The sequence below is a fragment of the Tamandua tetradactyla genome, chromosome 2, assembly GCF_023851605.1.
Source record: "Tamandua tetradactyla isolate mTamTet1 chromosome 2, mTamTet1.pri, whole genome shotgun sequence".
NCBI classification, from domain to species: Eukaryota; Metazoa; Chordata; class Mammalia; order Pilosa; family Myrmecophagidae; genus Tamandua; species Tamandua tetradactyla.
In genome coordinates, this window is record NC_135328.1 from 56,658,582 (window position 1) to 56,682,705 (window position 24,124).

Sequence of the window (24,124 nt, forward strand, 5' to 3'; positions counted from 1 at the left end):
ATATCAGAAATTCTCCAAATCGGGAAGTTGAACACTTCCTCCTTTCTCCCCTATGCATCAAGGGGACCTTGCAAATATTTCTTTATTCATTACCCAAATTACTCTGGGATATATCATGGCATCATACTAACCTGGACAAACCAACAAAGTCTCATGCCCTATTCAAGGTTCCATGTACTTATGGTGTTCAACTGAACTGACGACATAAGTTAAACTAGGAAATGCGCTACCCAAAATATAAATTTTGCACCAAATAAAAATCTCTCCTTTTGGCCTTCACAGAAGTTGAAATTTTAAAGTATGGACGATATCATCCTTTACCCTGGATTCTGATTTACCTTAGTCCCATCCAGATCAGCTTCATTCATATCTCTACTCGATGTCTGATCCCTTTTCAACTTTTTAAATGGTTCCTGCATGGGGTACTGCTGACTTTCACAGTTTCAGAGCTCTAACTCTGAGTCTCAGAGGATACAGGCTTTGAGGCAGATCTGAATCCCAGCATTTGCTCTGGTCCTACCACTGACTGTGTGGCCTTGGACAACTTACTAAACCTCTCTCAGCTTCCAAATCTTCACCTGAAAAAAAAAAAAAGGAGGGAGTAGGGGAACATCACTACCTATTTTATGGGGCTATTGTGAGACTTCAAGAAAGTATAAAGTAGCGTGGCAGAGAACGGGCTTGGTGAACATTTGTTGAATGGATGAATGTCCCCGCATTGCGACAGCCACCACCGCGTATAAATCCTGCAGGCGAGTGCCCAGGGTTAATGACACTGCATGGTGAACCCTCCCTGCTCACAAGGCTCTTCATTCAAAGCCATGACAGATAAGTGGAGAGGGGCCATGAGGGTTGGGCTGATCGAGAACCTGACCTGCCTGACCACCACCCCCAGCCTCAAAATTCCAGGGATCGATATAAAAGACCTCGAAGATTATCTTTTCCCCAACCCACCCCACACTAGGACATCCTTAACAAAGTTTCTCTTTGCTTTAAAAATATTGTGGTGTTGCTTGTTAGCTATTAGAGAACCCATCCCCACCCCGCCATTCCTGTTTCCACAGCTCACTTGCTTACCAGAAGCTCTCACTACCATGAAGATAAAAGCTGCAGTTTGGGTGAGAGTCAGGGTCACTTCAGCCTTGAACAAAAGGCATAGAAAGGAGGCCCTGGGAATGGGAGATAAGAGGACCAAAGAGACCCTGAATCCTCAAGAAGCAGTTTCAGAGGAAACCCAAGTTCAGATAATGAGCACAATCAACTGCATGCCCAGTGAGATAACAGGATGGTCCAGAAGTGCTCGGGGCCGCGTGCACAGGACTGAGTGGGCCTAGAGGTAGAGTTGTTTGTGGGCAATGTGGAATAGAAGGATGAGTAACAAGCAGATGGGAGCAGCATTCTGCTCCTGTATCCTGGCCTGGCTGGCTTGGATTGACTTTTATTCCCATCAGTTGGGAAATAAAAAGAGTAAGACCAACAATAAGCATAATGAACTCTTGACGTTTGAAACTCTGGAAATGCCCAGTATGTCAGGATGGCTCCCAGGCTGGGCTGGGCTTGAGGGGTCGTGTGAGGTTGGTGGGGGGTAGAGGGGCAATGCCAGTGGGAGCCTCAATGTGAAGTCTGAAATGGACCTGGTCTGGACAGGAACCAGAGCTTTTCTCTGAGGAGCTTAAAATCACCCTTTGTAGAACCTCTTTTGTTGCTCAGATGTGGCCTCTCTCTCCAGCCAACACAACAAGCAAACTCACCACCCTCCTCCTGTCCACATGGGACATGACTCCCAGGGGTGTGGACCTTCCTGGCAACGTGGGACAGAAATCCTAGAATGAGCTGAGACTCAGCATCAAGGGATTGAGAAAACCTTCTTGACCAAAATGGGGAAGAGTGAAAGGAGATAAAGTGTCAATGGCTGAGAGATTCCAAACAGAGTTGAGAGGTTATCCTGGAGGTTATTCTAATGCATTAAGTAGATATCACCTTGTTAGTCAAGATGTAATGGAGAGGCTGGAGGGAACTACCTGAAAATGTAGAGCTGTGTTCCAGTAGCCATGTTTCTTGAGGATGATTGAATAATGATATAGCTTTCACAATGTGACGGTGTGATTGTGAAAACCTTGTGTCTGATATTCCTTTTATCTACCTTGTCAACAGACGAGTAGAACATATGGAATAAAAATAAGTAATAGGGGGAACAAATGTTAAAATAAATTTAGTTTGAAATGCTAGTGATAAAAAGTGAGGGGTAGGGCGGGCCACGGTGGCTCAGCAGGCAAGAATGCTTGCCTGCCATGCCAGAGGACCAGGGTTCGATTCCTGGTGCCTGCCCATGTATTAAAAAAAAAAAGAAAAAAAAAAGTGAGGGGTAAGAGGTATGGTATGTATATGTATTTTTTCTGTTTTTGTTTTATTTCTTTTTCTGTTGTCTTTTTATTTCTTTTTCTGAATTGATGCAAATGTTCTAAGAAATGATCATGATGATGAATATGAAACTATGATGATATTGTGAAATACTGATTATATATGTAGAATGGAATGATCATATGTTAAGAATGTTTGTGCTTCTTTCCTGTCATGTTTTGTTTAAAAATTTAAAAATTAATAAAATAAATAAATTAAAAAATGCAAAAAAAAAAAAAATCACCCTTTGTCACCCAGCCAAGAGGAAACAAAAACAAAAACAGAAGTATTGTGGATACTTTTGTACCTAGGCTGGGTCTTGACTAGATGACTACCAGGGTCCTTCTATCCCCAAGACTGTAAAATGTTCAGCAGCCACAGAATATTGGGACAACAGTGTAATTGCAAATAGAATGCATGAGTTTATTTTATTTTTGTTTTCCTTTAATTGACAATATTAATTCACGTACTGTTAAATTCACCCTTTAATACAATTCAGTGGTTGTTTTATATTCATAAAGTTGTACAATCATCACCGCTATCTACTTCCAGAACACTTCCATCACTCCAAAAAAAACCCCATACCTATTAGCAGTCACTCACCATTCTCCCCGTCCCCTGCTCCTGGGCAATCAATCTACTTTCTATCTCTATGGATTTGTCTGTTCTAGACATTTCATATAAATGGAATCATATAATACGTGGTCTTTTGTGTCTGGCTTCTTCTTAGCATGTTTTCAAAGTTCATTCAGGTTTAGCAGGTATCAGTATTTCTTTCCTTTTCTATGGCTGACTAATATTCCATTGCATGGCTCTACAAAATTTTGTTTATCTACCCATCATTTTGATAAACACTTGGGTTGTCTGAATTTAGTTTTAAAGGTAGGACTGTGTAAATGCATTCTTTGCCCATCCCTTCCCTCTAATTAAGGAAAATCAGTGGTGAAATGAAGTGCAATCATGCAAAACAGCTAAGAACTGGTACTTAGAAAGGGAAAGCACTCGTAACTATTAGGTTAAGTCAATAAAGAGGGGAACCAAGATTTGGTTTCCACCTAGTTCAAGACATCAAATGCCTTCCAATCCTTCCATTAGTGGATGGCTTGTGTCCATCCACTAAGCCATCAGGTCAATCCACTGGAAAGTCCTTAGAGCAGGCAGGTAGAATAAAAGCTCCACCCAGGTCAATGGCTTTAATCTGTCTTCCACAGACTACTAAATTTTCATGGAAGTGACTCAGGGCCATGAAGGAGGCTGGGGCACCATTGGATAAGACTCTGGGCCTTCTCATTTCTATTCTTGCTTTATTTACTGGGCCTCCCTCTAAGAGCTAATTTATAACAAAGAAAGGGGTCCACTCCTTTAAACATTCGGCAATTGCTGGTCCAGGAGACTGGGGAACCCCCGGACTGGAGTTTGTTCTCCTGGTGGCCATTCTTATGAGTTCTTCTGGGGGACCTTGACAGTGCCTGTCTTCACCTCTGTGTAGGCCCTAAGCCCGCCCTCCCCCAGCTCCCTTCCATTGCCAGATTCCTTGAAACCTCCAAATGGCGTGTGACAGGTGACAGCGATGTAGGTGTTAACCCACACCGTCCCAGCCTGCAGTGCCGGGTAAGGTATATGGCCTTGCCCAGGTCCCGGCTGAACACAGCAGCAGCCAACCCGTACCTGCTGTCGTTGGCCCTCTCAATCACTTCCTCAACCTTGTTGAACTTGAACAGTGGCTGCACAGGCCCAGAGAGCTCCTCCTTGGCAATCCTCATGTCATCCCGCACACCACCAAATACTGGGGGCGTGACGAAGAAACCACGCTCCCCAAACGCTCCCCACCGCAGAGAAGCTTTGCACCCTCTTTCTGGCCAAGCTGGATGTAGCCCCTGACTCGCCCAAACTGCTCCTTGTCCACCTGGGGCCCCTGCTGGTATCCAGCTCAAAAGGGATCCCGACCTTCCTCTGCTTGGCTTTCTCCACGGTTCTCTCGAGAAACTCGTCATAATTTGGATTCCTCAATGAAGGTGCGGGCGCCGGCACAGCAGCACTGGCCCGTGTTGAAGAAGAGGGCTCCATGGCACTACTCCACGATGTGGCCCATGCCGGCATTGGCCAACACGATGCTGGGGCTCTTCCCACCCAGCTCCAGGGTGACTCTCTTAAGGCTGGGGCTCTTCCCACCCAGCTCTAGGATGACTCTCTTAAGGCTGGAATTGCCGGTGGCCTTCTGGATGAGGGGACCCACCTTGGTGGAGCCGGTGAAGGCAACCTTGTCAACATCCTTGTGCTGGGCTATAGCTGCTCCCGCCATGGGGCCATAGCCCGCCATGATGGTCACCACCCAGGGGGAAAGCCCGCCTCCTTGAGGAGGGAGGCCAGGTACAGGGCAGAACGGGGAGTCTGCTCCGTGACCTTCATGACCACAGTGTTGCCCGTGGCAAGCGCTGGAGCAAGCTTCCAGCCTTGCATGACCAAGGGGAAGTTCCATGGAATTATCTGGCCACAGACGCCAACGGGCTGGTGCCGGGTGAAGCAGAAGTGCTCGCCGCCCATGGGGATGGTCTTGCCATGCCACTTGTCAGCCCAGCGGGCAAAGTACCTGTACACCTTGATGACCTCATCCAGGTCTAAGCTGTAAGACCTGGAAGGGCTTCCCATGATCCAAGGTCTCCAGCGAGGCCAAGTACACACGATCCCGCTCCACGAGGTCGGCCCCGCGGCTCAACAGCCGGCCCCGCTCCGAGGCGTCCATCCGGCTCCTGGGAGAGCCCAGGTGCAAGGCCTCCCGGGCTGCTTTCACCGTTCCATGTCGGCCGGGTCCCCTGCAGCCACGTGCCCAGTGACCTCCCCGGTGGTGGGGAAGGTCTTGTGCTGACTGCATCCCGCCACTCGTTGTCCATGAACAGCTGGTTGTGGCGGATGTCTGGGTTCAGGATGGGCTCGGGGGCACGGCTGCTGAGGAGTATGGGCAGTCCTGCTGCGGAGACGGAGCAGCGGGGCACCAGGCTCCGCGGCACGCTGAGCGCCTGCAGGGGGCAGGAGGAACCGCAGAAATCAAGTGAAAAGCTGCACGACCCACCAGCTCAGACACACTAGGTTCTAGCGGAAAGGGGTGTCACTTCTAGAAGCATGGCTGTGTGAGACAGCTCTGAAACGCTCTCCAGTTCATCCCCTCTATATCCATCTCAGGCTCACTCTCTCACCATCTTTGGGTCTTACTCTCTCACCATCGTTGGGTCTTTGCTCAAATGTCACTTTCTTAGTAACGCCTTCCCTGACCATTCTTCATCAAAATTGCAACTTTTCCCACCCCCGCACTCCCTATCCCCGGTACCCTGATTTATTTTCCTCCATGTAGCATACCAAATACTAAATATATATGCTCATGGGTTTATTTTCTGTCCCCACCCACCCACACACACACACACTAAAATGTAAGCTCCATGAGCAGGGATTTTTTTGTTTCTGTTTCTTTCCTGGCTATGTCTCTACAATTAGCCTGCAATTATGTTTGCTACAGAGTAACTGCTCAATGAACACTGAATGCATACTGAGAAAACACTGAAAATCCAACAAAGGCCACTTAAGAATTGAGAGGAAAGCAAAGGGACTTTAAGACAGAGTTGTTCTGTCTAAGAGAGTGGCTGCCTTCGTCTCTGTAGTTGGTTTTGTAACTCTTGGACAACTCACTTCACGCTTGAGACTCAGGTTCCTCACATGTGAAGCTCTCAAGGGTGATGTTGAATGAGGTCGCACACCCCGGAAGCCAGAGCTGCCAGCCACCTTGGAAAACAACCTAGCGTGGCCCTGCCCCCGGCTTTTCTTTGGGGCTGCAGCAAGTCCAAGGTGGATTGGGACGCCTGAGGCCTGCAGGCTGTATTCATTCTTGGCTGTGACACTGAGAACAGTGGAGGCTTTATTAAAACAACTATAAAGTTTAAACAGTATATAAACGTACTCAATGAAATTTCAACAGGATATAAAAATCCCTAGATTAGTTGAGACAAAGTTCTCTAGCCAGTATTTAAATCCTTCTCCTGCTGTCTCACAGTCTTGCTCCATCCAGCAGCAAAAATGAATTGCACCTGCCTGCCCCAACCCCCCCCAGCACTCCCAGTCCTGGAGGCTGGGAGGGTGGGGGAATTGGGGGGGGGGAGTGGAGGTGGGTGGGGGGTGTAAGTTAAGAATGCATTCAGGAAAAGCAAGGTGCAGCCAGTCTCCCCTCCTTTGAAAAACTAATGCTAACCCTGGGGGGAGCTGAGCCAGCAGACCAGGGGCAGGTCTGGGGGTTGTATTCTGCTCAGGCTCTGCCCGATGCTGGGACGGAAGCAGCCTTGGGCCCAGCAGGTTGGGGTCTGAAGTGGGAAGGGTCCAGAGGGATGTGGGGGGCGGGTAGAAGAGGACCCACCAATCTATGGGGTGAGGGGGAGGGGCTAAGCAGACTGGGGGCCAGACCAAGGCTGACAGTACCTTCTCTTGGTTCGGACGAGGCCATTGCTACTCTAGGGACTCATCCAGATCTATGCTGGTGGCTCGCAGTCAGAGGGGAAGGAAATCACTGCTCACAGAGCCACAGAGCTCACAGCTGGCAGGCAGCTTCTTACCCCTTAACTCACTGGGCCTCAGGGCAGTCCCGGTGAGAAGGGCAGGCGGCCACCCCAGCTGGAAGAAGGTTGGGCAGCAGAGGGGTTCAAGGACTTGCCCAGGACACACAGGAAGGAAGTGCTGTGCCTCAGCAGGGATCTCCAGAACCCTAGCTTTGTTTTTCCTTCCCAAATATGGGCAATTTCTTAGGGTTCGCCCTGTATTAAGAAGGAGGCAATCCTCTTAGTAAGCTGGGACCCAGGCAGCTCCCACCTCAGCTCCGGCAAAAGTGGGGAGGGGATCCCCCTCTCTGCGTGGGACATGACTCCCAGGGGCGTGGACCTTCCTGGCAACGTGGGACGAAGATCCTGGAATGAGCTGAGACTCAGCATCAAAGGACTGAGAAAAACCCTAGAATGAACTGAGAATTAACATCAGGGGATTGAGAGAACCTTCTCGACCAAAAGGGGGAAGCGAGAAATGAGACAAAGTGTCAATGGCTGAGAGATTCCAAACAGAGTCGAGAGGTTATCCTGGAGGTTATTCTTACACATTAAGTAGATATCACCTTGTTGTTCTCTACTTGTAGTGGAGAGGCTGGAGAGAACTGCCTGAAAATGTAGAGCTGTGTTCCAGTAGCCATGTTTCTTGATGATGATTATATAATGATATAGCTTTCACAATGAGACTCTGTGAATGTGAAAACCTTATGTCTGATGCTCCTTTTAGCTACTTTATCAACAGAAGAGTAGAACATATGGAATAAAAATAAATAATAGGGGGAACAAATGTTAAAATAAAAAAAAAAAAGTGGGGAGGGGAGCATGTCCAGCCTCTCAGCTAAGGGCAGGGTCCTGGGCCGGAGGGGGCCGGAGGGGGCCTGAGGGGGCCGGAGGGGGCCTGAGGGGGCGGGCTGGAGAAGACTTGGGGGCCTGGGAGCTGGTTGCCGGGAGAGGCGTGGAGAGGACCCTACAAGTGCTGAAAGGCGGTCCCTGCCCGGGAGTGCCTCCATCATGGCCACAGGAGCTGCGACCTGCCCCCGGGGGACCGAGGGGACAAGGGCGGCCAGTTACCGGGGCAAGGTCAGCCTGAAGTTCAGGTTCAGGTTGTCCCCGGGTTGTCCAGCCTCGCGCTGGCTGCTCGCTGGATGCCTGTGTGCCACAGCCCAAAGGCTAAGCAGCCAATGATGCTCCGCCTGCTTCTGGGGCGCCACCTACCCCCCGCTGCGCCACCCAGGCCGCTCCTCCCTCCCCCAGGCGGGGGCGGGTCCGCTGGCGCCGGGGAGCCCCGAGTTCCCCTCCGGAGCCCCCTTTCCCTAGGGCAATCCCGCACCCCTCGAGTGCTCCCTCCCCCGCATCACCCGGCTGCTGGGACTGGGGTCCTAAGGTACTCCTTCGGGAGGGGAAACAGACCCAGAGAGGGCAGCACCTTACCCAGATCACGCAGCACGACTCTTGGAGGCTGGACCCCAACCACGTTTTGCATTTCTCCCTCCAGCGCGCCCCACAATGTTAGATGGTCAGATTTGAGCCTCTCCTTACCCCCCTTCTCTGCCTTGCCTCTTCCCCCATTTTTCCCCCGAATCTATTCATTTCTGACTGTATCTTCCACTTCCGTTGTTCTTTCTCCCAACCCCTTTATGGGGACATTACGTTGGTACATTTGAAAAGTACGCCTTGCCCAAGGACAAAAGTAATAAATGCACAATATAGAAAGTTTGGAGAACGCAGAAAATGTTGAAAGAAAAAACATCACCTGTGATTCCTTCACACAATGATAGCTATTATTAATGGGCTGGTGTTTATTCTGCTACATCTTTCAAAAAATATTTTAATAAAAATGACATCTTCTAGTGAACTCTATTTTACCACCTGCTTTTTTTTTTTTTAAACGCTATGTTCCATTATGACCCTTTTCTCATCACCCAGTAGAGGCTCATCATCCTCACAAGGGAGCTTTGAATTCCAGCACAGAGCGGCCTGTGGACGGGGTTTATAGGGTGTGCGTCGCGGTGTTGCCATCACAGGGCTGAGATGAAGATCCTGCTAGAGCATCTGTCTGCACCCCCACGGTGTGGCGCAAACCATGGCATGGCTCGCGGACCCTTCACGCCCCCTCCTTCTGGTTGGAGAGGTTGGAAGGCTCCAAGCTACTTTTCCCAGTCACGCTTCCAGCAACAGTTCTGGACATGGCCTGGATGCCCCGGTGAGCAGCACTCCCACAAGATGTGCAAGGTGGGAGGGTGTAGGGGGCACCGTCCTGCCTCTTTGGGCTGTTTCTCCTCCTGACTGTGATGCCAGAGATGTGAGGATTTTCTGTAGCAGCGTTCCTTGTCCCTTCTCCCAGCTCTCTGGGTGTGGAGTGGCAGCTGTGGCTGCTCTTTAAACGGCGGCAGCGAGAGTGTGTTTTGAGCAAATTAGCTCCGGAGGTGGCCTGAGATAATAATGTTGCTGGCAGACCAAGCCCATATCGTTCTAGGAGTAAGTCCTAGAGGTCTAGCTAGGGACTGGACTTGTTCCTCTGGTTTTTCCAGAGATTTTGTTCGTACCCTCGATTAAATCCCTACCTATACACAAATTTAGAGCGTTCACTTTTTCCTGCTTGAACCTGGCTGATTCACATAGTTCTTTCCTTAAACTACATCTCTTTGGTGTTTTTCATAACTGTATCTTCTCCAGGATGCACACTACCCATGCTACAAAATCTACTCCTTCACTAAAAGGGCTGCCTTTTGCATCTTGTCATGTAGGTGCTTATGCTTTCCTCTGATTTCCCCAGCCAGTGTGTGCGCTTCTTGCAAAGCCCCTTCCAGCTTCCTCCATAGCACGTGGCCAGCCTAGCCCACATTGGGCACTCCAAGACGCTCCCTGGTTGGTGACTTACTTGATTAATTGGTCAGTGATTACAGGCTTCATTGATAGAGGCAGTGGCATCAGTCCTTACATGGCCTGTCTGCAGTGGAAGGCTGTGACACGTCTGAGAAGGCCTGACAGTGACGTCCAGTGGAATGGCTGGAGGCCACATCCTATGCGGAACAGCTGAAGGAATTGGAGATATTCACCCCTTAGAGCTTGGGACACTAGGTTGTGCTCTCCAGATCTGCGAAGGGCTGTCTTGGGGCAAAAGCAGACATGGTCTGCTGGCTCTTGGAAGGCAGAACCAGACCGGGGCGGAAGAGTTACAGCGAGACAGAAAGGCCTTCCTGACAAAGCAGAACTAAGGATGGAAGGAGTTGCCTGGAAAGGAGTACAAGTAGGAATAGTCACCATTTGGCAAAATCCTAGAGAGGGGAGTATCTAGATGTGTGACTCTCAAACTTAGCTGTGCCTTAGAATTGTGCATTAGAAGAGCTTCAATAAATATATGCAATCTCCCTAGACCTTCAGAGATTCTAAATTAGTAGGGATGGACTGGGGCCCAGAAGTTTTTAGAAAATTCTCCTGTATGCTTTTTTTTTAATTTGCATGGGCAAGCACCAGGAATCAAACCCGGGTCTCCAGCATGGCAGGCGAGAACTCTGCCACTTAACCATCATCACACCACCCTCCCCATATGCTTTTGACGTGCAACCACATTTAGGAAGCACTGCACTAAGTAATCTTTGGGGATTCTGTGACATTCTGATGGCTGATTTATAGAAAATGATTTACCTTGTGAGTACTTTGTCTATGTCTCGATTCCAGCAGCATGTCCACCCCTGACATTTCCTAAGCTGTGGCTGGCATCGGAATCTCATCAAAGTCTTCCTGTCGCAAGGCATTTGTAAGAGTATCAACAGGGAACAACAAAAAAAGCAAACCTTTTACAATGCATGACCTTTATAATTTTGAGAGAAGGGATGAGAGGGCAGTGGCTGAGTGCAAAATGCACAAATTATTTCCACAGTGAGCTGACTTTTTTTTTTTCCCAGAAATGTTTGGATTCAGCTTTTTAATTGGCAAAAAAAAAAAAAAAAAAAAAAAAATCCAGGGTCTCTGTAACAGACATTGGGCCTGGAGCCACTGTGAGTGTTTGGACCAAAAAGATTGAAGGGGATATGGTAAGATAACACAAGCTGTTGTCAGGTCAGTGTAAACAGAAACTGTCACCCAGGGAAGAGTTTACACAGGGCTGGTGGGGAAGAGAAGCTATTTCTATCCTTCAGCATTTTGGAGCTTTATATGTCTAAGAAGTGACTGAAGAAGTTTCCAGGCTCTGAGAATAATGAATGGGCGAGAAAAATTCCAAACAAAAAGATTTGTGAGCTGAACTAGGCATTTACTCTACCCTGAGCATAATGACTGCCTCCGTTCTCTGCATCTGAACTGAAGACTGAAGAGTCGGTCAAGACACAGAGGGAGCAGCATGGAATGGAAATTTAAACGAAAAATGCACGTAAAATGCAAAACAAAAGGTTTCTGTCTCCCTCTCTCCCTCTGTCCCCCCTTTCCTCCTTCCTCTCTTTTTTTTCTGAGTGAATGTCTAAGTAAATTTACATTCTCAGAATACAAATTCTGAACATTGTCAAACCAAACCAGCCCTGGGAATTTGCCACACACTGAGTTCCCCTTCTACCTGCCTGTCTTCGTTCCTCTTTCCCTCCCTCAATGCCTCATTTTATAGGTGAGGAAACTGAGAACAGAGAGGGAATGAGGTTTGCTCAAGGTCACACAGGGGATTAGTATTCATGTTCAGACGAGAGTCCAGGCTCTCACACGGCACGCAGAGAGCAGGAGGAGGGAAGCGGGCATGGCAGTGTGGCAGGTGCATTGGCCTCTGCGGACGTGTGTTTTCCCCACGGCTTTGAGGGGCTCCCTGAGGGGTACCCAGTTCAGGGCTGTGGGCAGCAGAGAACACTGATGGTGGCCTCTCCACAATCCCAGCATTTCCAGTTGTTTTCTTTGTTGTTGTTGTTAACAGATTTCCTGACCTTCACTTCCCTAGATTCATAGCCCTTTGTAAGTCTCCAATTCCCTGTATTAAGTCTCTTCCTACCGAAACACCTCGAGCGGCTTCTGTCTTCCTGACCACAGCCCGATTCATGGCATCAGTGAGATCAAGGAAGCCGCAAGACAAGGAGGAGGGGAGGCTGCAGAGCGTTGATGTGCAGGCGTGGCAGGTGTGAGAGCACAGCTGGGGAGAGCCCGGCCACGCTTGCACTGCCCTGGTTTTGGTGCCCTTCTCACGTCAGGGTCAGGGAGAAAAGCCACGTGCCAAGGGACTAAGCTGTCGCTGAGGGGCAGCCCCACACGTGGCCTGCAGAGCTCCCATCATGAAGAAGGGATGAAGCGGAATTTGGAAAGTGTTTGGCTAGAGATCAAAGGAGGTTATAAACCTCCTCTGAATATAAATAGACCCTATAAATAGAAGGGCCCCTGGTTGTCTAAGAGGGCCCGGGGCTGGTACCTGCTGCATTTCTTCACTCCATGGGCATGAGCAGTTCTAAATAAATCAATCCCGGCTCAACTGTCCTGGCGACATAACTCCAGGTCAGAGGTCACAAACTGGCAGCCCAGTCTGGATCTGGCTGGCACACTTTGGACCCCACAGATTGTCTTTCTTTTTGTGCTTGCCAATCTTTAAGAACTGAAATATTTCTGATTTAGAATTTATATTTGTTTTTTGTTTTCTTGAAAGATTGGAAGAATCTGGCACCACTAGACCTGCATTCCTAAATGTAAACAGTCAGCTAGGTGTGGGGGTATCTGCTCTTCAGTTCTCCCCAAGACTCACTGGTCCCTATTTTTTCACACTGGGATTACTGATCATGGGAGATAGAATAGTGGTCGTCTGAAGATGTCCACGGCCTAATCCCAAGAACCTGTGAATGTGTCACCTTACATGCCAAAAAGGACTTTGCAAAGGTGATTACATTAAGGATCTTGAGAAGGGGCGATGATCCCAGATGATCTGAGCTCTCCCAATGTAATCACAAGGGTCCGCATAAAAGGGAGTCAGGAGTGTCAGAGTCAGAGAAGGAGATGTGAAGACAGAAGAGCGGGTGGAGTGATGCAGCCACAAGCCAAGGAATGTGAGCAGCTAGAGAAGGCAGAAAGCAGCTTCTCCCCTAGAGCTTCAGGAAGGGATGCAGCCCTGCCAACATCTTGATGTTAGCCCAGCAAGACCCATCTCAGACTTCTGGGTCCTAGAGCTGTAAGGCAATAAATTGGTATTGTTTTAAGCCCCTCGTTTTGTGCTAATTTGTTGGAGCAGCAATAGGAAACAAATAGAGTAATTCACTCACGTTTGGCCCCAATAAGCATTTGAGTTTTGGGGGCCCTGCTGTAGAGGGAGAAGGGCAGAGGGTCAATGTATTCTGTTGTGTGGACATACCACAACCATGGAGGACGCCTTTTGTTTAGTTTGCCCAGCATCCCTGTTTTTTTCTGCAAATAGAACTTCCCGACTTCTGTGTCCACCCTGACCATATTTTTAAGTGAGGATAAGCATCCTGCATATCCTGGGGGCCTTCTTACATCTTGTCAAATGTAAATGCCTGCTATTCTTCATTTCCTGATGGTTCCCAAACCAGGCTTTGGATATAAAGGACAATTAGAGGTCAACTAAATGAAAACGTAGAGTAAAGTTCCAGGAATGCACAGGGTTTGAGGGGGGAGGGTTCAAGGTTAATTCAAGGAACTGCAAGAAGACGAGTGTGGCAGGAAGAGAGAAGGTGTGAATGACCCTGGACGAGGTCAGGGGTGGGCAAGGAGCAGACCAGGTAGCACTTTGTAGGCCCAGGTAAGAACTCTGACTCCTGGGTCACTTCCCATGGATGAACATAACACGGAGCCCCGCCCCCCTGGAGGAGCTCGAGGACAGCAGAGAGGCTGGTCCAAGCAAAGCTAATTCACCAACTGCAATACACCCTCTAATAGTGAGTGCCACCAAGCTCTGTGGAAGCACAGAAAGGGGCTCCGAGTTCCTCTTGGAACTTTTGGGAGAGGACAACCTTTTAGCTGACCCAGGTGCCACTTAGAATTAGTTCAGACCATAGAATCAAACAGTGGTTCTCCACTGTGGCTGCACATTAGCATCACTGGAGAGATTTTAAAATGCATCCCACCAGACCAATTGAATCAGAACCTCTGAATGCCGGCCCTGGTTTTCCATTTTTGTTGCTGCTGTTGCTTTTTAAAGCTCTTCAATTGATTCCAGATGTAAAACCAGGTTGTGATGTGAGAAGAAACCCAAATAAGATGGCTTAAAAGAGAGAAGTGTATTTTTCTCTCCCTTAAAATAAGCCACAGGTAAACTTGCCAGGGCTGGGCAGGGGCTCTGCTCCACATTCATTTCAAGGCTCATGGAAGGGTTTTGAGGGAGAAGGAGGTGATCCAGTTTGCAATTTGAAAAGATCGTTCTGACAGTAGTGTGTGTCTCCTTTGGTTTTCTAGGGGGACGTGATTCCAAGTTCTGTTACCAAGAACAGCAGATGCCGATGATTATTCAAGGCAGCTGGTGGGCATAGATACTGTCTCTGTTTTTGTGTTTGTTTAAACTTTCCGTAATAAAAACTTAAAAGATAAGAAAGGGTTCTGTTGCCTGGCTGTGAGGTTCTGCCATGCCCTGGTCCCTTCACAGCCTTGATGTTTTGCCCGAGGGGTCTATGTCTTTATCTAACCCCCCAGTTAATTATTGAACAGCAGTTACAAAACTGAGTAGGTGAGGTGCAAAGGGCATGGGGCTGGGGATCAGAGCCTGGGTTCCTGTCCTGAGTCCAGCCTCTCTGTGTGAACCTGGGCAACTTTCTTTTAAGGTGATGTGAGATGGACAAAAGGGTCATTAGATAAGGGTCATTGTTAGTGGAGTTCTTGGGCCAGAAACTTTGGACCCTGAAAGTGGGCGATGTGTTGCTACCATTGCTGTCATCATCGCTGGTGACAGGCCATCACGAGGCAATGGTTCAAGTTCAAAGTACTGACCAGAGGCCCATTGTATCTTCACACATTTGGTGACTGGCCAAGCCTGAAATGCTGCCACCCTGTTAACGACACCCAGTGTAGACATGCCATGGGATGTCTCTTGGGCCTAGCATGGCCGGCTTCTAGGGGAACAGAGCAGGGATGAGCTGTGGTTCAGGATGACTTTCCCATCGCTTCCATCTCCAGCCAGTTCTCTCTGGTTCAACAACTGTATCACAGCCCCTCGCCCCAGCCCAGCGGTTTCCACATTAGCAAGCATCTCCCGTCCATGTTCCTTCCTCCCTGTGCAGTGTGGAGATGAGTCAGATTCCACCACCGACCTCAGACGGCTGCCGACCGGCGAGGCAGACGGGCATGGAAATGCAGGTTCCCCTCGCACGGCGTGAGGAAGCCTGGCGGTGCCAAGGGAGCGACGAGAAGCAAGAGAAGGGTCAGCACAAAGGCTCAGAGGGGTGGGGGGAGCTCCCTGGAGGAGGTGATGTCGGAGCTGAATCTTGAAAGCTGAAAAGGGCCAGGGGAGAAATGGCATCTGCGGAAGACTGAGCTGCAGGTGCACAAGGCCCCAGGCTCAGAGGGGGCTCGGTGGCTGGGGGAGCTGCGGGTCGCCCCTTCTGCCTGGTGCCTGGGGTGATGGATGGGTGGGGGCAGGGGGAGAGCCAAGGTTGGAGCAGTTAGAGGGGGGCAGCTCATGAAAGCCATTAAGAGTTTTGCTAAGGAGTTTGGTTGTTATTCTGAGGAGAACAGAAGACCTCTAAGGTGAGAGGGTGACTTGTCACATGAGAACCATTTGACTTCCTTGGAAGATTGGGCAGGGAGAGAAGAGGAAGCTCAGTTCTGAGTAACAGGGAGCCCAGTGAGAGCGACTTACATGCAATGAAAGCTCATTGCTCTAAATAAGTAAAGAAGCCCAGAGGTAACCAGTCCAGGCCAGTGGCTAAATGACCCTCAAGGATGCAGACTCCTTCCCCATCACCATTTGGTCAGCCCTAGCGGTGGCCATGTCTTCATGGTCCAAGATGGCAGCTGCCACATCCACAATAAGTGGGGAGGGGTGAAGAAGACAAAAAGACCGAGTGTGCCTCCAGGTGCCTTTAAGGCGGGATCCTAATATCTGCCCCCAAACACTTGTACTTAAATCCCACTGGCTAGAATTTTGTTAAATGGTACAACTTGCTTCAATGGAGGATGGGTCATATAGTCTTTATTTTGGGTGGTTGTGTTTCTGGCTAAAACTTGGGGCACCCATTTCTGTGGCTCAATAACAAGACAGACCCTGGGGGATAACTAGGTGGGTGGCTGTGCCAAAGTCCCTTCCAACTCTGCTGTGAGGATACGTGTTTTCAGCTGCCATGGCACTGAGTCTCCCATCTCTAATCTGGTTTCAAAAACCCCACTGTATATCTGTCCTGGGGGGCACAGAAGGAGCAGCCCCTCCCTGTGGGCATCCCTGGGGTGGCTGACCCCACACCTGGCCTTACAGGATCAGGGACAGATTCAGGGAGCAAGGGGGCCCTTAGACCATCTGGCCCAACATTCCCATTGTACAGATAATGACACTGAGTCCCAGAGAGGAGAAAAGACATTCCAGGCCCTACAGGGGACCAGTCGGGGGCAGAGGCCAGGGCTAGCCTTATTTATTGTTCACCTGGTGTTAGGTGTGGTGTGGTGTTTAAACAACCTTTTTAGATTGGTCATGTCCTGGTTGGGGCATCAGCTACAGATGGGTGAAAAAAAATTGCCACCGGGTTGAAATAAGAAAGGCATGCTCCCGTTGCACATCAGTTCAGATGGATTACAGCATTGTAGAATATTCCTTCCCAAAACAGTGATATGTCTCAATGATGGGGAGGATGGAACCCCAAAGGAGAGAGGGCAAGAGGTGTAGTGAGCAGAGCCCTGCACTGGGAGCCAAGAGGCCTGGATCCCAGGCTGCCCATCTCACCACGTGCCCTTTGGGCCTGATTCACCGCATAAGGAGGGGATTTAGCTACAGACCCAAGTGAAACCTTACGCAGAAGGCTAACACCAAGCCAGGTGGAAGGGTGCTGCTCCTGGTGACTCCGAGGCGCCCCCAAGGGTTCTGAGGCTCTGCGGCCCTTTCCAGCCCATGGATGAGGTGCCTGCGAATGGTCATGAGGAAGGGGAGCCAAGAGCAATTCAGGGGCAGGAGAAAGGGGCTATCGCCACAGCGTGGCCAGGTAAGAGTTCTTCATGAGGCACAGCCAAGCTGTCCTCCTGGGGCCAACTTCAAAGCCAAGTGCGACCTGTCAGAAAGAAGGGGATGGGCAGGAGACTGGGGCTCTCTGACTTGGACATGTCTGCATTCCCAGCTGTACTCCTAATTCTCCCACCAGCTGGACCTGACTCCTGTGGTCCAGGTGCAGCTGGTGTGTCTTCTTGAGAGGCTCCTCCTTTACCGAAACAGGGAAATGCTCGAGACTCCTGGAGGGTCCCAGGCCCAGGGGCAATATCAAACTATTGAGCAAAAGAACAGCCTGGCTGTAATTCTGTGCCGGGTCCTTGGTCTGTCTGCCGGGCCAGACGTTCTCTACTAACGACTGGGGTCGTGGAGAGGTTTGGGGGATTCCAGGGGAGGGGCTGGGAGGCCGGAGCAGAGGTGCGGCACTTGGAAGGCTCGGACAGTGGCTGTTCAGAGGAGTATTTCATATGAAAGCCCCAATGCAGCTGCTCTTGTGCTTCTCAGTTGAAAATGACCTTGCGCTATCATGTATGCTCTGAACCAGAGGGGTTCATCAGTGGGATGGGGAGAACATGAATTAATTGTATTGTTACCCTGATTGTCCTGGACAGGAAACTGAATCCCAGGGAGAGGCAGGAACTTGCCTGAGGTCAGACAGAGGGACCCCAGGCAGGGTGGAGTAGATCCCAGGTCCTGCCTCCATGTCCCAATGACACTGCAGCACAGCCTGGCAGGTGCGATTACAGCCTGCCTGGGACAGAGCACCATCTTTCATAGGCATGCTTATTTAACAGGCTCTCCACAACCCAGAGGGGAGAACGATAATTCTATCTTGTTTTCAAGCAAAAGGAAAACCAAAGAAGAGGCGTAATGAGAACCAGCACCTCTCAGCCCACAGAACGGGGTCACAGCTTGGTGCTCCTGCCAAAGCCTTGCTCAGATGACTAGGGACAAAGGAACTATTGTTCCAAATGGGATGTTTGTTCGCCAAACTTCTTTTGCAAACCAGTTTAATCATTCTCTTCCTGTAACCATCATCACCGCCTCTGCCTCACAGCACAGTGAGGTGTGGAGGAGAACCCCACCCGCCGCACCCCGTCAATGTATAGGCTTCAGGCCCCCACAAAACCTGGTTCCACCGCTGCTTTTTCTGCTTGGTTCCTGCTTCCTGGGGTTGCAGCCCCTCACTCCAAGGGTTCCATTCCCAGCGCTCCCCCGAGCTAGGAAACAGTGTCTCCCTCCAGCTGAAGAGTGTTGCTGAGGAGGAGGAAAAGCAATTATTTTCAATAGCTCAAGGCTATGCCCTCAGGAAACCCTCGAGCCCATAGCAAACCAGGCTCTCAATCTTCTGTGCGGAAAACCTGAAGAAGAATTTTTAAAATTCTCGTCTGCCTGTCAGAGCAGGTTCTTCCCTTCCAGAATATGTATATACGGGTAATTTCTGACAACCTAAGGCATGCCAGGAGCGAGACACTCGCCTGTGTGACATTGAACCTGGCACCTGCTCTGTTCTTTGAGTGTGGAGCTGGAATCCCAGAGACAAAGCAGGAGAGACATCGACTTCTGATTAGACCCGCCTGCCATCTCCCTGGAGTTTGAAATGCTTGGTTTTAAGTGTACCTGAAAATGTCATCTACTGAACCTCCCTATTCATGCTGAAAATATTAAGATGGGCTGGAGTAGGGGGCACTGAAAAATGATCCATCTGTCTGAATTATGAATTATAATAGTAATATTTACCAAGGGCTTACATGTCATATGTCACTTAAGGCTCACCACGCCCAGGTGATGGTAACATAACTAGATTCCCACCTTAGGAGATGGCGTAGAGATGTCGCTCAGTGTGCTCGGGCCTGGCCCCACACTAGAACCTTCCAGGAGGCTTTCAGAGACAACCCTGAGGCCAAGCCCACCCCAGACCACCTGAATTGATATGTCCAGGATGGGACCCGGCAGTGAGTATGTCTGAAGTGTCCCCACCTGAGTCTAATGTGCAGCCGGGTTGAGAAGTTAGGGTCACATAATTTACCCAAGGTCACACTGCTTCTAACCCAGGAGATCTAATTCCACTAGGCCTCCCTTGAACATGCTGGAAATGACTATAATTCAGAGAAGCAAACTGGAACTTTTGTGCCAAGTGCTTTCTCCCTTTAACAGCAGAGGCTTGTGGGAGCCTGAAGGCTTTAGCGCCCATGGCTCTGAAGCCAGAGGTGAGATTGGCTTCTTGCTCTAAACTTCCCTGACTGTATGAAGACGACACAGTGTATCAGTTTGCCTTTGCTGCTGTAACAAATTACCAGGAAGTTGTGGCTTAAAACAGCACACATTTACTCTCTTCCAGTTCTGGAGAACAGAAGTCAGAAATCAGCTCCACGGGGCCAAAATCAAGGTGTCAGCAGGACCAGGCTCCTTCTGGAGGCTTGAGGGAAGAATCCGTTTCCTTGCTATTTCTGACTTCATTTCCTTTCATTCCATCTGCAAAGCCAGCAGCAGAACATTTGCTTCCACATTCCATCCCTGCCGCCTTCTGTGTCAAATCCCCCTCTGCCTCACTTTCATAAGGACACCTGTGATTGCATTTAGGACCCACCTGGATAATGCAGGATAATCTCATCTCAAATCCTTAATTTGACCGCATCTGCAAAGACCCCTTTTCCAGATAACGTCACGGTCACTGGGTTCCAGGGGTTAGGACCTGGGTATCTTTGGAGGGTATTCTTCAGCCTATCAGACCAGGCACAGGAAACAGAGAAATGTCCCCACTCATGTTCCCGATTTCAAAGCCGCCTGTGACCCAGCCAAAGGCCCCTGGGCTGAAAACATGTTGGTGGATATTAGTTTGGTCCAAAGATGATTTGGTTAAAAACGAATTTGAGGGTGGGCCACGGTGGCTCAGCAGGCAAGAATGCTTGCCTGCCATGCCAGAGGACCCGGGTTCGATTCCCAGTGCCTGCCAATGAAAAAAAAAAAACCAAAAAGCAAGACCCCGCTGGTCCCTACCCCAGGACTTTCACTGCCCCGTGCAATCCTCTCTCACTTTGTACCAGCGTTGGCCCATGTGACCGACAGCCAGCAAGGCAGAAAATTACAAGCCTGAGCTTCCCTCTAGGGCTTTTTCTTCTCTCTGATCTCTCTCTCTCTCTCTCTCTCTCTCTCTCTCTCTCTCTCTCTCTCTCTCTCTCTCTCTCTCTCTCTCGGCACAATCAAATGCCAATTGTGGAACTAATTAACAAATTCTGACTACTAAAAATAGGCCCTCAGCTTAGGTGAACCTGATCAAAGCAGAGGTTGCTCATTTTTGCCCCGGCGCCAAGGGGGCAGGACTGATGAAAAAGGGGGAAAAAAAGAAGGAAACAGAGGTTTTTGTGGCTGTGTATCTACAAAGGCTTGACTGCTTCTGATACAGCGGCAGGACTTTTCAGGCTGCAACTGCCCCAGGCATAGGCAGAAGTGAGCTCTTTTGGGGGCTTATCTGGAGCTCGTGCCTTCCCCAGGGGAGGGGTGAAGCCCCACCCAGGTGGAATCCCTCCATCAAGGAATTCAGACACCAGGGCTTGGTAATTTGAAGCCATTAAAACCAGCCTACAACCTCTCCTCTGTCTCCACCATGCCCCCAGCAGGGAGAGTCTGCCAAAGTTAAAGGTACCGCATCATCTTATGCTGGTGGGACCTGCAGTCAGACAAGCGCCACATACTGGGCAGGATAAGAAAAACAGAGCCCTGAGACTTCACAGGAAAGTCTTTCAACCTGCTGGGTCTCACCCTCAGGGAAAACCGACACAGGTGACTCTTTCCTCCTGATAGGAGGCCAGTTTGGTCTGGGAAAATCTGGCTGGGGTCTATAATATCTAAGTAGACCCTCCTAAGTGTGTGTGAGGGAAAGGCACCACACAAGCAGGGCAAGAAACAAGAAAACAAGAACTGAAAAATTATCCTCTGGTAAACAAAACTTAAGCTAAAGGTCCAGATAAAGCTGAATGGAATGTCAAAGAACAGATAAACAACAAATTCATCCAGCAAGAAAACCCTAGATAAAAGAAGTGAAAGCAATCTCCAGAATAAACTAATTAAGGTAATTAAATGCCTAGATGTCAGCAAAAAATAACAAATCACACTAGGAAAATTGAAGATATGGCCCAGTCAAGGAAACAAACCAACAATTCAAATGACATACAGGAGCTGAAACAATTAATTCAGAATGTATGTACAGACATGGAAAACCTCATCAAAAACCAAATCAATGAATTGAGGGAGGAGATAAAGAAGGCAAGGAAAGAACAAAAAGAAGAAACTGAAAGTCTGAAAAAACTAATCACAGAACTTATGGGAATGAAAGACACAGTAGAAGAGATGAAAAAAACAATGGAAACCTACAATGGTAGATTTCGAGAGACAGAACATAGGATTTCTGAACTGGAGGATGGAACATCTGAAATCCGACAAGAAACAGAAACTATAGGGGAAAAAATGGAAAAATATGAGCAGGGACTCAGGGAATTGAAAGACAATATGAAGCGCATTAATATACGTGTTGTGGGTGTCCCAGAAGGAGAAGAGAAGGGAAAAGGAGGAGAAAAACTAATGGAAGAAATTATCACTGAAAATTTCCCAACTCTTATGAAAGACTTAAAATTACAGATCCAAGAAGTGCAGCATACCCCAAAGAGAATAGATCCAAATAGACATACTCCAAGACATTTAATAATCAGAATGTCAGAGGTCAAAGAGAAAGAGAGGATCTTGAAAGCAGCAAGAGAAAAGCAATCCATCACATACAAGGGAAGCCCAATAAGACTATGCGCAGATCTCTCAGCAGAAACCATGGAGGCAAGAAGACAGTGGGATGATATATTTAAATTATTAAAAGAGAAAAACCGCCAACCAAGAATTCTATATCCAGCAAAATTGTCCTTCAAAAATGAGGGAGGCCACCGAGGAGCAATGGCGGACGCCGCTGTTCAACACCTTAAGAGAAAGCGCGAGCTGGGTGGTGAGGAGGCGGAAGGCCCCCACATGGAAGAAGAGAATGCAGGTGTTGGAAACGGTGCTTCTGCCCCCGTCTGCTTACCTTTCTCCAGCTTCAGAGTTCAAAAAGTGCTGAGGGAGTCTGCGAGGGACAAAATCATCTTCCTCCATGGGAAGGTGAATGAGTCCTCTGGGGACAGGAATGGAGAGGATGCCGTTGTGATCCTGGAGAAGACACCATTTCAGGTGGAACAGGTGGCCCAGCTCCTGAAGGACAGCCCTGAACTCCCGCTGCAGTTCTCCAACGACATTTACAGCACCTGTCACCTGTTTCTTCCAAAGCACCTGAGTGCACCGGAAATTGAACCCAGGTCTCTGGCATGTATGTAAACTCATTTTTTAAAAGACTAGAGTGATGAACACCAAACTCTTATTCATTGTGTGTCTCAATGAAATGGACTGGGGGTAGGAAAAGAGGGGACTGTCTCTCACTTTGTACTCTCTATACTTTGAATTATTTGAGAATATATTCAGGTGATGCTTGGATTTTTTTTTTTAAACAATGTGAACCTTCTCACCAAACAAATAAAACAAAATCAAGAAACATGGAAAATTAGTCTGATCAACAAATTGGTGCTGGAAGAACTGGATATTCAAATATAGAAGAATGGAGTTGGATTCCTTACTTCATATCATATGTAGAAATTAACTCAAAATGCATCAACAACCTAAATTTAAGAGCTAAACCAAAAAAATTCTTAGAAAAAAGCATAGGGGAAAATCTTCATGGCTGTGCTGGTTTGGAGGGATGTATGTCCCCTAGAAAAGCCATGTTTTAATCAAAATCCCATTTCGTAAGGGTAAAATAATCCCTATTCAGTAGTGTATGTTTGAAACTGTTATCAGAGCATCTCCCTGGACATGTGATTTAATCAGGAGTGGTTGTTGGGCTGGATTGGGTGACGACATGTCTTCACCCATTTGGGTGGGTCTTGATGAGTTTCTGGAGTCCTATAAAGGAGGGAACATTTTGGAGAATGAAGAGATTCGAAGAGAGCAGAGAATGCTGCAGCACCATGAAGCAGAGAGTCCACAAGCCAGTGACCTTTGGAGATGAAGAAGGAAAACGCCTCCTGGGGAGCTTCATGAAATGGGAAGCCAGAAGAGAAAGCTAGCAGATGACGCTGTGTTCGCCATGTGCCCTTCCAGCTGAGAGAGAAACCCTGAACTTCATCGGCCTTCTTGAACCAGGGTATCTTTCCCTGGATGGATACCTTTTGTTGGACATTTCTATAGACTTGTTTTAATTGGGGCATTTTCTTGGCCTTAGAACTGTAAACTAGCAACTTATTAAATTCCCCTTTTTAAAAGCCATTCCGTTTCTGGTATATTGCATTCTGCAGCTAGAAAACTAGAACAATGGCCTTGGATTTAGCAGTGGGTTCTTGGCTATAACACCAAAAACATGGCCAACAAAAGGAAAAATAGACTGAATTGCATCAAAATTAAAAACTTTTGTGCACATTATCAAGAAAGTGAAAAGACAACCTACAAAATGGGAGAAAATTATTGCTAACCATATATATAGCTGATAAAAGTTTAATGTACAAAATGTATAAAGAACTGCTTCTACTCAACAACAAAAAGCCAAACAACCCAATTAAGAAATGGGCATAATTTCCTAATATAACTCACGTGGACAGCTTAATTGAACACCATAAGTACATGGAACCTTGAGAAGGGCATGAGATTTTGTAATTTTGTCCAGAGTGATGCCTAGATAAATCCCAGAAAGATTTGAACAGTGAATAAAAAAGTATTTGCAAAGTCCCCTTGGGGGTATGGCAAGGAAGGGGGAAAATTCAACTTCCCCAAGTACAGAATTCTTGATATTCTCACAAGCAGTGCAGACGACCACAGCTATAGGCTGAGCCACCAATCTTGGGGGTTGTTCGTATGAATCTTAACCCTGCAAAGGATAGACTAAACCTACTTTAATAAATTAGGCCTAAGAGTCACCCCCAAGAGAACCTCTTTTGTTGCTCAGATGTGGCCTCTCTCTTTCAGCCAACACGACAAGCAA

The 24,124-nt window shown here is 48.4% G+C and overlaps 1 protein-coding gene across 1 annotated transcript; it reads right to left on the reverse strand.

Moving 5' to 3' along the window:
- Positions 1–3,837: 3,837 nt before the first annotated feature.
- ALDH1B1 (aldehyde dehydrogenase 1 family member B1) lies at positions 3,838–5,309 on the reverse strand. Its single transcript, XM_077133630.1, is given in 9 exon segments — positions 3,838–4,010; positions 4,013–4,213; positions 4,216–4,320; positions 4,323–4,398; positions 4,400–4,731; positions 4,734–5,035; positions 5,037–5,193; positions 5,196–5,261; positions 5,264–5,309. Coding segments are annotated over 9 exon segments (1,440 nt in total). The 5' UTR covers positions 5,292–5,309.
- Positions 5,310–24,124: the final 18,815 nt, after the last annotated feature.